Genomic DNA, 15,878 nt, shown 5'->3' with positions numbered 1-15,878 from the left:
AGACGGCGTTGACTCAGCAGGGAGTACATGCTGGGGATCTTGGCGCGCTGCAGGATGTTGGTGTATGGGATGTGGTCCTGCCAGCTGATGTTGAGGATGCGCCTGAGGCACCGCATGTGGAAGGTGTTGAGCCGACGTTCTTGCTTCATATAGGTGGTCCAGGATTCACTTCCATAGAGAAGGGTGCTGAGAACGCAGGCCTGATATACACGGATCTTGGTGTGTTCTGACAGCGCTCCGTTCTCCCACACTCTCTTGGTCAGTCTAGCCATGATGGTATTTGCCTTTCCGAGACGCCTGTCCAGTTCGATGTCCAGTGAGAGGTTGTTGCTGATTGTTGATCCCAAGTAGGTGAACTCGTCCACAGTGTCCAGTCTGATGTTATCAACTGTGATGGAGGGGGCAGTACTGATGTCTTGTGCACTGATGTTGGTCTTCTTCAGGCTTATTGTGAGCCCAAACTGCTTACAAGCATCGGCAAAGCGGTCAGCCAAACTCTGAAGGGCATCCTCTGTGTGAGTCATGAGGGCTGCATCATCAGCAAACAACATCTCCCTGATGAGAACTGTCCTGACCTTGGTCTTAGAACGCAGTCGCGCCAGGTTAAACAATCTCCCATCAGACCGGGTGTGCAGGTATACACCATCAGTGGAGGAGTCGAAGGCGTAAGACAGGAGCAGGGAAAAGAAAATCCCGAAAAGGGTTGGTGCAAGTACACAGCCCTGCTTGACACCACTGTTGATACAGAATGGTTCTGAGGATGATCCGTCATACAGGACTGTGCCCTTCATGTTGACATGGAAGGAGGTCACCATGCTGCCGAGCTTTGGGGGGCAGCCAATCTTCTCAAGGAGCTGGAATAGGCCTTCCCTGCTGACCAGATCGAAGGCCTTGGTGAGGTCTATGAACATCATGTAGAGTGGCTGGCCTTGCTCTCTACTCTTTTCCTGGAGCTGTCGAAGGGAAAAGATCATGTCAGTTGTCGACCTGCCTGCTCTGAAGCCACATTGGGATTCTGGATAGACACGATCCGCGAGTCTCTGCAGCCTGTTGAGGAGGATGCGTGCATACACTTTGCCGACAATGCTGAGAAGGGAGATCCCTCTGTAGTTGTTGCAGTCACTGCGGTCACCTTTGTTTTTATACAGTGTCACAATGGTGGCGTCACGCATGTCTTGTGGGACTGCACCTTCCTCCCAGCACATGCAGAGCAACTCATACAGAGGCTGAAGCAGGGCAGGTTTCCCGTGCTTGATGGCTTCAGGTGGGATGTTATCGCTACCTGGTGCTTTGTCGTTTGGGAGGGCATCAATGGCTTTGCTGAGCTCTTCCATAGTGGGCACTTCATCTAGCTCCTCCATGATGGGCAGATCCTTCGTACCACTAAGGGCAGCATTGGAAACTGATGTTTCACGGGAGTACAGTTCTGAGTAGTGTTCCACCCATCTGGTCATCTGTTCCTCCCGGTTAGTGATCTTCTCCCCTGACAGAGATTTCAGGGGGGCAATTCCTTTTACTGCAGGGCCAAGGGCCTTTTTGATGCCGTTGTACATGCCGCGTGTGTTTCCGGACTCGGCACAGCTCTGTATTTCCTTACACAGTTGTTGCCAATATTCATTGGCACACTGTCTAGCAACACGCTGGGTGGTGTTCCGAGCCCTTCTGAGTGCTGTGAGTGTCTGTTCATTTGGGCATTCCTTGTGTGCTAAGAAGGCTGCACGTTTAGCCTCTATTTCTGGTTTCATCCTTGGAAGGTGGGCTTTGAACCAATCCTGGCAGGGATGTTCTTTCTTGCCAAACGAGGACATGGCCGTGTTGTAAATTTTGTCCCTCATGGCATTCCACTTTCCTGTGGCGTCATGATCTGGCAGGTCCTGTAGGGCTTCATCCAGGTTGGTTACATATGCGTCCACCTTAAGGGGATCTGACATGTGTACTGTGTTGATCCGGGGGCGGCCTTTTGGTTTGGAGTGATGTAGCTTGCGTGGCTGGAGACGCACTTTGCTGCACACAAGGGCATGGTCAGTGTCACAGTCTGCACTATGGTAGCTTCTGGTGATGAGGACATTGTTTAAGGCAGAGCGCCTGGTGATGGCAAGGTCGAGTTGGTGCCAGCGTTGGGACCGCGGATGCCTCCACGACACTCTGTGTGATGGTTTACACTCGAAGAAGGTGTTTGTAATGCAGAGGTCATGGTAGGAGCACAGTTCCAGCAGCCTTTGACCATTCTCATTTACCTTCCCTGTGCCATGACGTCCAAGGCAGGAGGGCCATGACTTGTGATCTGCACCTACTCTGGCATTGAAGTCGCCAAGGAGGAATAAGGGCTCATCTTTTGGGAGGCCCTTTATCAGTTCATCAAGCTGCCCATAGAACTGGTCTTTTGTGTCTTCCGATGAGGTGAGAGTGGGAGCGTACACACTGAGGATGTTGACATGACCAGCAGCAGTGGCGAGGCGGATGGACAAAAGGCGCTCGGTGCCACCTGAGGGAGGCTCCACTGCAGCCAGGAGGGTGTTTTTGATGGCAAAGCCAACACCATGCTGGCGGGGCTCTTCGGGTTCTCTGCCCTTCCAGAAGAAGGTGTAGTTCTCCTCTCTGAGGGAGCCGCTGGAAGGGAGCCGGGTTTCTTGGAGGGCAGCTATGCTGACGTTGAGTCTGGTGAGCTCTCTGTCAATGATGGCTGTCTTTCTGGTGTCTTCCACCACTCTGAGGTCATCTGAGATGCCTGTGCGCATAGTGCGCACGTTCCAGCTACCAAATAGAAGAGCTGGAGTCTTCTTTTTAATTTTCTTATTGTTTGGTGCAAAGATTTACCGTCTGCTCATCGTGCCTTTACAGTACACTAAGCTCCAGGCACCCACTGAAGCAGGCAAACGTTGGCGGGCCGACACCCTACTGACCGGGGGCTGCCCGGTTTAAGGCGGGCAGTAGTCGTCCACTGGGACACTATGATCCCTCCCACCGTCGAAGCTGACCCGTGGCGCCCCATACTTACGCCAATCAGATGGGACTTATAACCCGTAAACTGCCAGCTTCCGTGTTGTGTCCTCACTCTTGCGAGCGAGGCTGGAGTGACCTCTCCAGTTTTTGTGACCTCCATGGCGCAAGCCTGGGCATAAGGTATGGGGACTTTGGGTTGCCCAGTCGTCAGAATCCCCCTCTTGGCTTGGCTGACGGGATCCAAAGGAATGCGGAGCATGACGTTTGGCACCAGCTTTGCTGCAGGAGTTGCCGGAAGGGTGTTGTCTTGCGAGCACCTATCCGCCTTCGGGGCTCCACTCCGGATTTGTAAGGTTTACTCCTTTACACTTGGCCGTTGAGTCCTATGTGGTCTTCCTCCGCCCTAGCCGTTGGCTGACTGGTGCAGCTCCTCCGCCTAGTGGTGCAGTGTACACACCACCCCCTCACGTGGTTTGGTCTGCCAGCTGAGGCAGTGTACCGGGGTGTGGCGCTTGGAGCCAGCACGTGAGAGATTTAGGGGATGGATGAGAACCGGTGAAGCGTGGCCTCCCTACGAGTAGGGAGCAGCTGCCAATCAACAAGGGTGCTATCTCTACCCACCCCCCTACACCCCATGGACTTAACGAGTGACAAACAGTAGTCTTCATTAATCTTGCTCCAACTTTCTCTGACTGCTGTTGTCGGATCAGCTTTGCAGGTTGCAGACTTGTTATGGAGCGTTTTCTTCAATTTCCACCACTCATTTTCATTTAGATTAAGATCAGGGCTATTTGCAGGTCATGACATTGACCTTTTGTATCTTTATTGAAATAAAGTTTTTGCTCTATTACAGGGTGCATTATCATCTAGAAAATCATGTCATTATCCCCAAACATACTTTCCATTGATGGAATAAGAAAAGTCACCAAAATGCCAATGTAAACTTGTGCATTTATTGAAGATCTACAGTAGTGGCCACCATCTTCCCAGTGCCATTACCTGAGATGCAGGCCCATATCGTCAATGACTGTGGAAATGAGCATGTTTTCTACAGGCAGTCATCTTCATAAATTTCATTGGAGCGACACCAGACAAAAGTTCCAGCATCATAAAAATAACAAAAAATAACACCAATAGATATAACAATATTGATAATGAATAATTTGCATGCAGATTTGCGATTCATCAACGAATATAGCTTTCGTCCATTCATTCATAGTACACCATTGCTTTTCCTTAGCCTATTGGAACAGTGGTTTATTATGTTTAGGTGTTAATGATGGCTTTGTTTTATTTTCTGTGTATTTAATTACCATTTCCTTAAGGCACTTTCTTACAGTTCGGTCACATTTAGGTCTCCAGTTTCTGCCAATTTCTTCATTTGTTTTGCTGTGCATTTTCTGTTTTCAAGACATACTGTACTGCTTTTTTTATTTTTTGTTTTTAATTAGCCCTGCAGCTCGGATAGGCTCCAGCCACCCCACGCAATCCCGAGAGGGACAAGCAGTAGAAAATGGATGAATGGAAAATGTCCTGTCCAGCCAGTCAGGCAAATAATTTGGTTGATGTAGACACCCATATCTGCTGTACAGATTTACTTTACAAAAGCCTATTTGCCTTATTTTAATTTGACTTCATTACATTTTTGGATATATATTTAGTGTTTGTCACAGCTGGACTGCAGCAGGAGGGGAAGAGAAAAAAACAAGACAGAGGAGGAAATTCTGGGGACAAGAGAGAGAGACAACAACAGAATTACATCAGCACATACGATATATACAAAAATGATACTAGGAATTTTTTATTTTTTTTAAAGAAAAGAAAAGCAAATTAGTGAGGTAGATAGTAATAACAGTATTGACAAATGAACACCATTGTACTACAATTGAAACAAAAATAACACCAATAGAAATAACAATATTGATAATTAATAACAATATTTACCTATATTATCAACATTACGATCGCTTAAAATGCAACAATACATACATTTAATGAATAACGTATTTTTCGGACTATAAGTCGCAGTTTTTTTCATAGTTTGGCCGGGGGTGCGACTTATACTCGGGAGCGACTTATGTGTGAAATTATTAAACACATTACCGTAAAATATCAAATAATATTATTTAGCTCATTCACGTAAGAGACTAGACGTATAAGATTTCATCGGATTTAGCGATTAGGAGTGACAGATTGTTTGGTAAACGAATAGCATGTTCTATATGTTAGTTATTTGAATGACTCTTACCATAATATGTTACGTTAACATACCAGGCACGTTCTCAGTTGGTTATTTATGCGTCATATAACGTTCACTTATTCAGCCTGTTGTTCACTATTCTTTATTTATTTTAAATTGCCTTTCAAATGTCTATTCTTGGTGTGGGGTTTTATCAAATAAATGTCCCCAAAAAATGCAACTTTAAATCCAGTGCAATGTATATATGTTTTTTTCCTTCTTTATTATGCATTTTCGGCCAGTGCGATTTATACTCTGGAGCGATTTATACTCCGAAAAATACGGTAATTGGATTACAAAGAAAGGAGAGAAAGAGGGGGAAGAAAGAAGAGCAGACTATATTAACCTTTTACATTGTCATGGTATAGAATGATCACACTTTAGCAGTGTGCCGTGTTTGAGATGTTGGTGTGTATTTGTATGAGTGTGATTGCGTACACTTGTATGTATGAATGTGTTTACTGAAGTATGATTGTATGCACGGATGTGCTGTAAATGTGCATGTGTATATGTATAGATGTATGTTTGTACAGTGAATCTGCGTATGTATGTACATGTGTATGGATGAATGTACGTTTGTATCTATGTACAGTATTTTTGTCTCCCAATATGTGGAAGGCACGGCCCCAACCATACAGAAAGCCCCACCCAAAACAGCAGGTGTAGCGCCAAGGAAACAAGGGACCAACGCGTGGGAGTAGTAGGAGACAACCAACCAGCCCCCAAGCCAGCGAGAGACCACTCCCCACACAGGCAGAAGGAAGACGGGTCATCTCGCCCCGAGGGGCCCAGACACCGCCCGCTCCGCCCCATCAGAAACCGAGCCCCCAAGAGCCTAACACCCCCTTGGGAAGCACACCTGGGCCGCTCCACCCCAAACGGCCACAGCAGGACCGTCCGGCATGAGGCCACGAGAACCACCAACCCCACCCAAAGAGGAACCCCAACAGTGGAGATGGGACACCCAGCATCTGCCTTGGCAAAGCCTCCCCGTGAATGAAAAGAAATGAAGTAAATATTTTAATCACAAAAATAAAATGAACAAATAAGAAGAGAGAAATAGGTGGACATATTGCTTTGTCCTTGGTCTACTCATGTTGTTTGTACTTGGTCTAGATTTTTGTTTGTCATTTGAAATGACTATAGTTTTGTGTCATGTCTGTTATGTGCTTTTTTTTCTACAAAATTAAACAACTGCATGAACATCCTCCGAGTCTGGTGATTCCATAAATGTTTTTGCAGGGGTTGTCCTAACCGTCGGGAGTTTTACAGCGATTTATCATTCAAACCTGTGTACTCTATATGCACTAACATAGTGCATATAGAGTGAAACTCAATTGTCGTTCACCAAGATGTGTTTGTAAAAAAAGATTGCTAACCATTGGTATGTTGTTGCTCCAGGGCGCAGTAACCCCACAGACGGTCCCGGTCGAAATTAGATGTTAGAGAGCACCTATGAAAAGAAAAAGCACACGAATGTGTTTTATACAACATTTGTATATACAGTATATGAGAAGTGAAAGAAAGTGAAGGAATGAGGCAGATTCTTTGACACGGCATGATTAAAGAGTGGCTTTTTGCTGATTTGTAGAAAGTTTGAGAAAAAATGGAGGCAGAGTGATTGTTGGCGCGGAATAATACAACATAAATAAGTATGTATGGTGCGTACTGCTTCAAGGACAAAACACTTCATTCAAGTTGATCCTAATAAGAGTTTAAGGGGCTTTTTGCAACATTTACACATACCTCGAGGGCGCTAACTTTCCAATGTATTTTACACAGTACCTGTATATCCCGCCCTCTTAAAGCTTCTCGTACATAATGACGTAATTAGGTACGTACGTAACACATGGGTAACACATGCACGCGCTTGAGCTTTGGGTGTTAGCTAATTAAAGCGATTTGGACAGCTAGTCATTGAATGTATATTCTATCATAACAACATGATTGCAAATTGTTTGTTGCTTCTTTTGAACTGCTATTGTATGTGTGCACGCACTCTCTGTGCGTACATGTTGACGACACAGGGTGAGTGACTGTGCACAATTTATTTTCTTTATGCAAATGCACCTTTATTAAACATTATGCTTTATTAAACAGGTCAACACAAAATGAACACAAACATTCAGACACATCACAGCCGGAGTGAGACCCATTTTCAACCTTGGACTTTCATGCCTCAGACCCACTTTAGTTCATGACCAACCCATCATATTAAAGGGGGCCTGTTATGCAAAACCAACTTTTCTTACCTATTGGTACCTGTTTTTGTGCATTTGGGATATGCAAGTCCCGAAAATGTGGAATCAAACCAGAGATATTTATAAAACAATCTTGCCTTCCTTCATACTTCCTCCAAACGAGCTGTTTAGAATTTCCAAAATTTGTGACGTTTTTACCAGTTGTGACATCAGGGGATTATCCATATATGGTATAGATTTACCAGAAGAGCTTTGCGTGAGTCCGCCGTTGTTGTCTGACACTGTAGGTGTCAGACTGTAGGTGTTCCTCATACATGCACATGAATCCTCTGCTGTTGCCATTTCTAATACAAAATAGCGTATAGTTCCAAGTTCTAACTTATATATGTCAGTAGACTCCATATGGAACTGCTAAAAGCTAACATGGTTGACAAGGAGAAGAAGCAGTCGAAGTGGAGCCACGTAAATAAGACCGCCCACAAATTGGTGCATCCCAAACAGACCGTCAGAAAGCAGCTTGAAGATGGTGTATAAAATATAGTCTATGCTAAATTTTGACCAGAGAACCACCATTACATGTTATGTAGACCACAAAGAATGTTTTAAATGAAGAAAAAAAAAATCATAAAATGACCCCTTTAAAATAATGTAATAACCTATAGTGTTGTCTATTTTCTAAGGCCTTGCAATTGTGCTTATTTTTTCTAAAATATCCTTTCCAAATGAGAGGTTTTCTTCACATTGTGGATTTCTTTTCACACGAGATTAAGTGCACATGTTCATCAGACAGTATCCACCCCTTAGAAATTAAAGTTTTCCTAGACTGCACCTGTATGATAAAAAAAAATATCATCTGTAAGGTTTTGGCACATTTGGTCGGGAAGGAATATTATCACTGAAATGACAAAGTATTGAGTGTTGTGGGGCATTTTTCATCCTATTGTGAGCACTAGTGTGGGCTGTGAAGCAGTCATGATATTTCCTGCTGCAGCAGTTAGAGTAAAATGTGTAAAGTAATCACTAAGTTCAGGACATAATTTCTCTTCTAAAACTTATCTTCAGATTAGTGGTAAGTCTTTAGCATCGTTTATCTCAGTGCATTTTCACAAAGACTAGGTCAACTCATTCTTCATGCTCTTAAGTATAATAATGTTAAGTGCAAACTTTGAGTAATATATATATATATATATATATATATATATATATATATATATATATATATATATATATATATATATATATATATAATTAATTTGTCGATTATTACTTCGATTAATCGATTAATAATCGGATGAAAGACACAAACTACATTTATATCCTATTTTATTGGAAAAAAACAGCATACTGGCACCATACTTATTTTGATTATTGTTTCTCAGCTGTTTGTAAATGTTGCAGTTTATAAATAAAGGTTTATTTAAAAAATTAAAAAAAATACAAAAAAATAAAAAGTAGCCTCTGCACATGCGCATAGCATAGATCCAACGAATCGATGACTAAATTAATCGCCAACTATTTTTATAATCGATTTAATCGATTAGTTGTTGCAGCCCTAATATATATATATATATATATATATATATATATATATATATATATATATATATATATACACATATACACACACACAGTTGTAGTCAAGAGTTGTAAAGAACATAATGTCATGGCTGTCTTGAGTTTCCAATAATTTCTACAACTCTTATTTTTTTGTGATAGAGTGATTGAAACACATACTTGTAGGTCTCAAAAGACATTCATGAAGTTTGTGTGACGATCGGTCACTTCATTTCAGTTTGTTTCCTGGTTTTTGTATTACTTCCTGTCAGTGCTCTTATTTTGTTAAATTTCCTGTTTGTTCCGCGGAGCACTGTTTTCTCCTCACCTGCCGTTGATTGGCAGCCGGTCCACACCTGCTGCCAATCAGCATATGTCTATTTATGTTTTCTCTCGAGCACTCCTCAGTGCTCGATGATAGACTCTCTATGTTTGGAACATTTATGCAAGACTGCTTTATTTTCTGTTTATGTTAATTAAAATCATCTTACCTGCTCATCCTCCCGCTGGTTCTTGCATCTTGGGGACACACAAACGGCAGCCATGCGAGTTCCTCACAGTTTGGTTCTTTTATGAATTTATTATGGGTCTACTGAAAATGTGACCAAATCTAAAGGGTCAAAAGTATACCTACAGCAATGTAAATATTGGGTTACATGTCCCTTGGCAAGTTTCACTGCAATACGGTGCTTTTGATAGCCATCCGCAAGCTTCTGGCAAGCTTCTGGTTGAATTTTTGACCACTCCTCTTGACAAAATTGGTGCAGTTCAGCTAAATTTGTTGGTTTTCTGACATGGACTTGTTTCTTCAGCATTGTCCACACGTTTAAGTCAGGACTTTGGGAAAGCCATTCAATCCATCCATTTTCTACCGCTTGTCCCGTTCAGGGTCGCCGGGGGTGCTGGAGCCTATCTCAGCTGCATTCGGGCCTTAATTCTAGCCTGATGTGACAATTATTGGTACTAGGGATGTCCGATAGTATCGGGCTGCCGATATTATCTGCCGATAAATGCTTTAAAATGTAATATCAGAAATTATCGGTATCGGTTTCTAAAAGTAAAACGCCGCTGTGTACACGGATGTAGGGAGAGGTACAAAGTGCCAATAAACCTTAAAGGCATTTCCTTTGCGTGCGTGCCGTCTGAGTCACATTATATCTACCGGCTGTTCTTATCACAAATTAATGCAAGGCATACTTGGTCAACAGCCATACAGGTCACACTGAGGGTGTCCGTATAAACAAGTTTAACACTGTTACAAATATGCGCCACACTGTGAACCCACACCAAACAAGAATGACAAACACATTTCGGGAGAACATCCGCACCGTAACACAACATAAACACAACAGAACAAATACCCAGAATCCCTTGCAGTACTAACTCTTCCGGGACGCTACAATATAAACGCCCCGCTACCCAAACAAACAAAATTAGGCATAATAATGTGTTAATTCCACGACCGTATATATCGGTATCGGTATCGGTTGATATCGGTATCGGTAATTAAGAGTTGGACAATATCGGAATATCGGATATCGGTAAAAAAAGCCATTATCGGACATCTCTAATTGGTACTTTAACTTTAATTTAGCCATTCCTTTACCACTTTTGACATGTGTTTGGGGTCATTGTCCTGTTGGAACACCCGACTGCACCCAAAACCCAACCTCCAGGCTGATGATTTTAGGTTGCCCTGAAGAATTTGGACATAATCCTCCTTTTTCATTGTCCCATTTACTCTCTTTAAAGCACCAGTTCCATTGGGAGCAAAACAGGCTTAGAGCATAATACCACTACCACCATGCTTGACGGTAGGGTGGTGTTCCTGGGATTAAAGGCCTCACCTTTTATCCTCCAAACATATTGATTGGTATTGTGGCCAAACAGCTCCATTTTTGTTTCATCTGACCACAGAACTTTCCTCCAGAAGGTCTTATCTTTGTCAATTAAAATTGGAAAAACTGTGATTAATCACGATTAAATATTTTAATCGTTTGACGGCCCAAAAAATATAAATAAAATATATAAGGCCGAAATGATACAGACATAATATACATACTAAACACTATTTGATGAATGGCCATCAACCTTAATGACGCTAAGGACTCACCAAGGTCTGGAGACAATGACCGTGATGCAGCTATGATGAATTTGTCCTCCTTGGCGAAAAGGAAACTTGCATTCTTTACCCAATATCGTCAGAAGAACTACAAAAATCCAAACATGAATTAAATTAAACAGCAATGTATTTCTTGGGTAAGTGCTGTGATCTTCTGGCAGGATTCATACCTTTTGGACTGCTTGATGTCTCTCTGCGGGACGTAACGGTCTCACGTGTAAACTAACAAACAACAACACGACTATATTCAATCAAAAACATAGATAGTGTCTTTCATGGACTTACCGCCGGTGCGCTGAGAAGACATAAAAGTATCCGCATCATGACTGCAAACGTCATGTTTCGCTTTCAACGCGCCTTCATGAATGCCAGCGAGGGGATCCTTGCAAGTATTAGCCCGTCCCCTCCTGAGTCAAACCTTTGCGTCACCGGGCTTGTCTATAACCTGGTGAGCGATAAGACAAAAAGACACTCCGGTGCTCCCCTTTTGGGCACTTCCAGTGAAATGGTGGACTTTCCCTCTCCCCCATACCCGACTAGTGGACGGCCGAACCTTCGTAGAAAGGATGGAAGACGGGGGTGAAGCCAGGAGAGGAAGTGCCAAGTCACAACACAGCTGGAAGACGTCTGTCCTCCTCTAATAGTCGCTGGTGACATGCAGGGGCGTCACCAGGCGCAGCAGCTGCTTAGTTTAGTCATTGGTTTCACAAATGAATACACACAAATAGGATACTGTAAATATATATATATATATATATATATATATATATATATATATATATATATATATATATATATATATATATATATATATATATATATATATATATATATATATATATATATATATATATATATATATATATATATATATATATATATATATATATATATATATATATATATATATATATATATATATATATATATATATATATATATATATATATATACACACTGAAAATCGGCTGCGAACCGATCCAGTGAGAGCTGAAGGTCACGAACCGAAGGTGCCATCAGGACCACATCATCTGCAAACAGCAGTGACGCAACCTTTAGCCCCCCGAGACGTATACCCTGTCCGCCATGGCCACGACTCTGCCTAGAAATCCTGTCCATGAAAATCACAAACAGGATAGGTGACAGAGCGCAGCCCTGGCGGAGACCAACCCCCACTGGAAACGGATCCGACTTACATCCAAGCACCCGGACACAACTCTCGCTTTGGTTGTACAGAGATTGGATGGCCCTCAGCAGGGTTCCCCTCACTCCGTACTCCCTCAGCACCTCCCACAAGATCTCCCGGGGGACCCGGTCATACGCCTTCTCCAAATCCACAAAGCACATGTAGACTGGATAGGCATACTCCCAGGCCTTCTCCAGGAATCCCGCAAGAGTAAAGAGCTGGTCAGTTGTTCCATGACCAGGACGGAATCCACATTGCTCCTCTTGAATCTGAGGTTCGACTATCGGCCGGACCCTCCTTTCCAGTACCTTGGCGTAAACTTTCCCAGAGAGGCTGAGTAGTGTGATACCTCTGTAATTAGCACACACCCTCTGGTCCCCCTTTTTGAAAAGGGGAACCACCACCCCAGTCTGCCACTCCCTCGGCACTGTCCCAGACTTCCACGCAATGTTGAAGCAATGTTGAAACAAAGAGGGAAAAAACAATCCGGATTGTTCTAGACAGATCTGTCTCCCATTGAAAATGTGTGGCGCATTATGAAGGCTGAAATACCACAACGGAGACCCCGGTCTGTTGAACAACTTAAGCTGTACATCAAGCAAGAATGATAAAGAATTCCATCTGAAAAGCATCAAAAATTGGTCTCCTCAGTTCCCAAACGTTTACTGAGTGTTGTTGAAAGAAAAAGCCATGTAACACAGTGGTGAACATGCCCCTGTGCCAACTTATTTGCAATGTGTTGCTGCCATTAAATTCTAAGTTAATGATTATTCGCAAACATTCGAACATTAAATATCTTGTCTTTGCACTGCATTCAATTGAATATGAGTTGAAAAGGATTTGCAAATCATTGTATTCTGTTTTTATTTACGAGTTACACAACGTGCCAACTTCACTGGTTTTGGGTTTTGTACTTTGAGAAGCCAGGTGGAAGAAAAGCAGCATGTTACAAGGAACAAATATTCATGTTACTTATTACATTCAACTGCAGGAATGTGCTAATTTCAGGGACAAAAAAAAAAGAAAAAGCCATTAAAAGTTTTCGATTTTTTAATCAACATGTTCAACCACAGAAGCAAGAAGTACAGTACAATAACAGTACCGTCACCTGGAATATTCCATACAACACAGGAAGAACTTTTTTTTTTGTTTCATTCGCTACAGAAAACAGCTATCTGATACCACTTTCTTAAACGGAATATTTGATGTACGCTTTGACAACATTCCTGAAATCAAATTAAGTCATAATTACAAAACAAAACATTTAATAACAAAATCAAACTGAAAAAATAAAATAAAAAAATTAAATTGAAAAAATAATATTAATGGAACAATTATTTACAAAATATACAAAGAGAATCAAATTCAATTAAATGAATAGGAAAAACATATATATATATTACTAAAAATGATATCCATACATCCATCATTAAGGTAATAATGAAATGAACAAAAGTAATTAAACAAAAAATGAAGTAAAAACTAAATGTAAAAGAAAACCATAATAAAGTAAAAAAATAAACATAAAAAATAACAATAAAAACTAAATGAAATGAGCAAAAAATAGCATAGTGAAACAATATAAAACTGACAAAACATCAACAATCATAGTTATATAAAAATCCAAATAAAAGAAGAAAAAAGCCATTACAAAATCACTCAAAATAATAATAAAATAATTAAACTATCAATGAAAGCAAAATTACAAAAAAATAAATAACTGTTTTACAGATTAAAAAAACATGATGTTGTTATTATTATTGTGGTTTTAGTTCATCATACTCTTGAGCTGCTTCTGATAATTATTTTGTTTTTGCTACAGGAGAGACAGAATATTAGAAACACTACCACAATAACAAAAAAGAAAAAAAGACTCACTCATATCAGTGGTTGTACGTACTTCATTACGTGTCCAACTTTATAGACTAATCAATGGGGAAAAAAAGTATATTTTTCTTTTGTCATTGCTGATGTTCTATAATGTAAAGTACATGAAAAATATCACATCCACAATATCTATGAATCATTTATTAGAGGAGGGGTGTTTAAAAGTGCAGCAGTGGAGTGAAAGGAGGGTTTATTGTTTGCTTCCCTTCAGACGACAGTAGCCTTCAAAATGTCTGTCTTGCAGTCTGTGTCGTCATCCTGTTGTCCCGCGTGGGGAATGTGGGCACTCCTCATCTTGCTTTGAACCTGACGCAGCTCAGCAACGTAACCCTGGAAACTTAGGCTGAGCTCCGAGTCCTCCGTGTGGGACACTCTCTCCGAGTCCTCCAGGTGGACGCCCTCCACATCCATCACATCCTCTGGGGGAGCTTTGCAGGTTAATTCTGAGAAACACACAAAAACAATAAATACCATTTTGTTGTGGCACTACAAAACATGCACTTTTGACATGGACAGAGAGCTGAGTCTAACCAAACAATTCGATTTCGATATAAATGATGTCACGCTCACGACACGTATGGTAATGTAAAAAATAAAAATAAACTAAGAAAAAAACTACAAACTCCAAAACCAGTGCAGTTGGCACGTTGTGTAAATCGTAAATAAAAACAAAATACAATGATTTGCAAATCCTTTTTCAACCTATATTCAATTGAATAGACTGAAAAGACAAGATACTTAACGTTCGAACTGGAAAACTTAATTTTTTGCAAATATTAGCTTATTTGGAATTTGATGCCTGCAACATGTTTCAAAAAAGCTGGCACAAGTGACAAAAAAGACAGGTGGGTGCCATGATTAGGTTTAAAAGCAGCTTCCATGAAATGCCAAGTCATTCACAAACAAGGATGTGGCGAAGGTCACCACTTTGTGAACAAATGCGTGAGCAAATTGTCGAAGTTCAAGAACAACATTTCTCAACAAGCTATTGCAAGGAATTTAGGGATTTCACCATCTACAGTCCGTAATATCATCAAAAGGTTCACAGAATCTGGAGAAATCACAGCACGTAAGCGATGATATTTCGGACCTTCGATCCCTCAGGCGGTACTGCATCAAAAAGCGACATCAGTGTGTCCATGTGGTAATCCACAAGGGCTCAGGAACACTTCAGAAAACCACTGTCAGTAACTACAGTTTGTCGCTACATCTGTAAGTGCAAGTTAAAACTCTACTATGCAAAGCCAAACCATTTATCAACAACACCCAGAAACGCCGCCGGCTTTGCTGGACCAAAGCTCATATCTAAGAAGGACTGATGCAAAGTGTAAAAGTGTTCTATAGTCTGACGAGGCCACATTTCAAATTGTTTTTGGAAACTGTGGACGTCATGTCCTACGGACCAAAGAGGAAAAGAACCATCCTCCATCACCTCTTGGTTCGACTGCAGCGCATGGTACGTGCTGCTGAGTAGGTGATTGACTGCAAACTCCCACCCCTCCAGGACCTGTTCTCCTCCAGGACCAGGAGGCGTGTGGGTGAAGCGTAAAATATGAAGCGTAAAATACCACAACGCAGACCCCAGACTGTTGAACAACTTAAGCTGTACATCAAGCAAGAATTGGAAAGAATTCCACCTGAAAAGCTTCAAAAATTGGTCTCCTCAGTTCCCAAACGTTTACTGAGTGTTGTTAAAAAGAAAGGCTATGTAACACAGTGGTAAAAATGCCCCTGTGCCAAATTTTT

The 15,878-nt window shown here is 41.6% G+C and overlaps 2 protein-coding genes across 2 annotated transcripts in view; both read right to left on the bottom strand.

Annotated features, from left to right (window-relative positions):
- LOC133661289 (hepatocyte growth factor activator-like) overlaps nt 1-11,664 on the bottom strand; it is a 26,083-nt gene extending 14,419 nt beyond the window's left edge. The window contains exons 1-5 of the mRNA XM_062064423.1: nt 11,592-11,664; nt 11,345-11,504; nt 11,230-11,281; nt 11,051-11,147; nt 6,562-6,635 (exon numbers count right to left, since the gene is read on the bottom strand). Of these exons, the coding sequence (XP_061920407.1) occupies nt 6,562-6,635; nt 11,051-11,147; nt 11,230-11,281; nt 11,345-11,398 (277 nt within the window). The 5' untranslated portion in view covers nt 11,399-11,504; nt 11,592-11,664. The remainder of the gene's footprint in view (nt 1-6,561; nt 6,636-11,050; nt 11,148-11,229; nt 11,282-11,344; nt 11,505-11,591) is intronic.
- Nucleotides 11,665-13,218: 1,554 nt separating this feature from the next.
- LOC133662285 (regulator of G-protein signaling 12-like) overlaps nt 13,219-15,878 on the bottom strand; it is a 165,519-nt gene continuing 162,859 nt past the window's right edge. The window contains exon 18 of the mRNA XM_062066151.1: nt 13,219-14,575. Within this exon, the coding sequence (XP_061922135.1) occupies nt 14,340-14,575 (236 nt within the window). The 3' untranslated portion in view covers nt 13,219-14,339. The remainder of the gene's footprint in view (nt 14,576-15,878) is intronic.

The sequence above is a fragment of the Entelurus aequoreus genome, linkage group LG12 (genome assembly GCF_033978785.1).
Source record: "Entelurus aequoreus isolate RoL-2023_Sb linkage group LG12, RoL_Eaeq_v1.1, whole genome shotgun sequence".
In the NCBI taxonomy this organism is placed as follows: domain Eukaryota; kingdom Metazoa; phylum Chordata; class Actinopteri; order Syngnathiformes; family Syngnathidae; genus Entelurus; species Entelurus aequoreus.
Note: the sequence above shows the minus strand (reverse complement) of the source record. Positions and strands in the feature narration are given on the sequence as shown.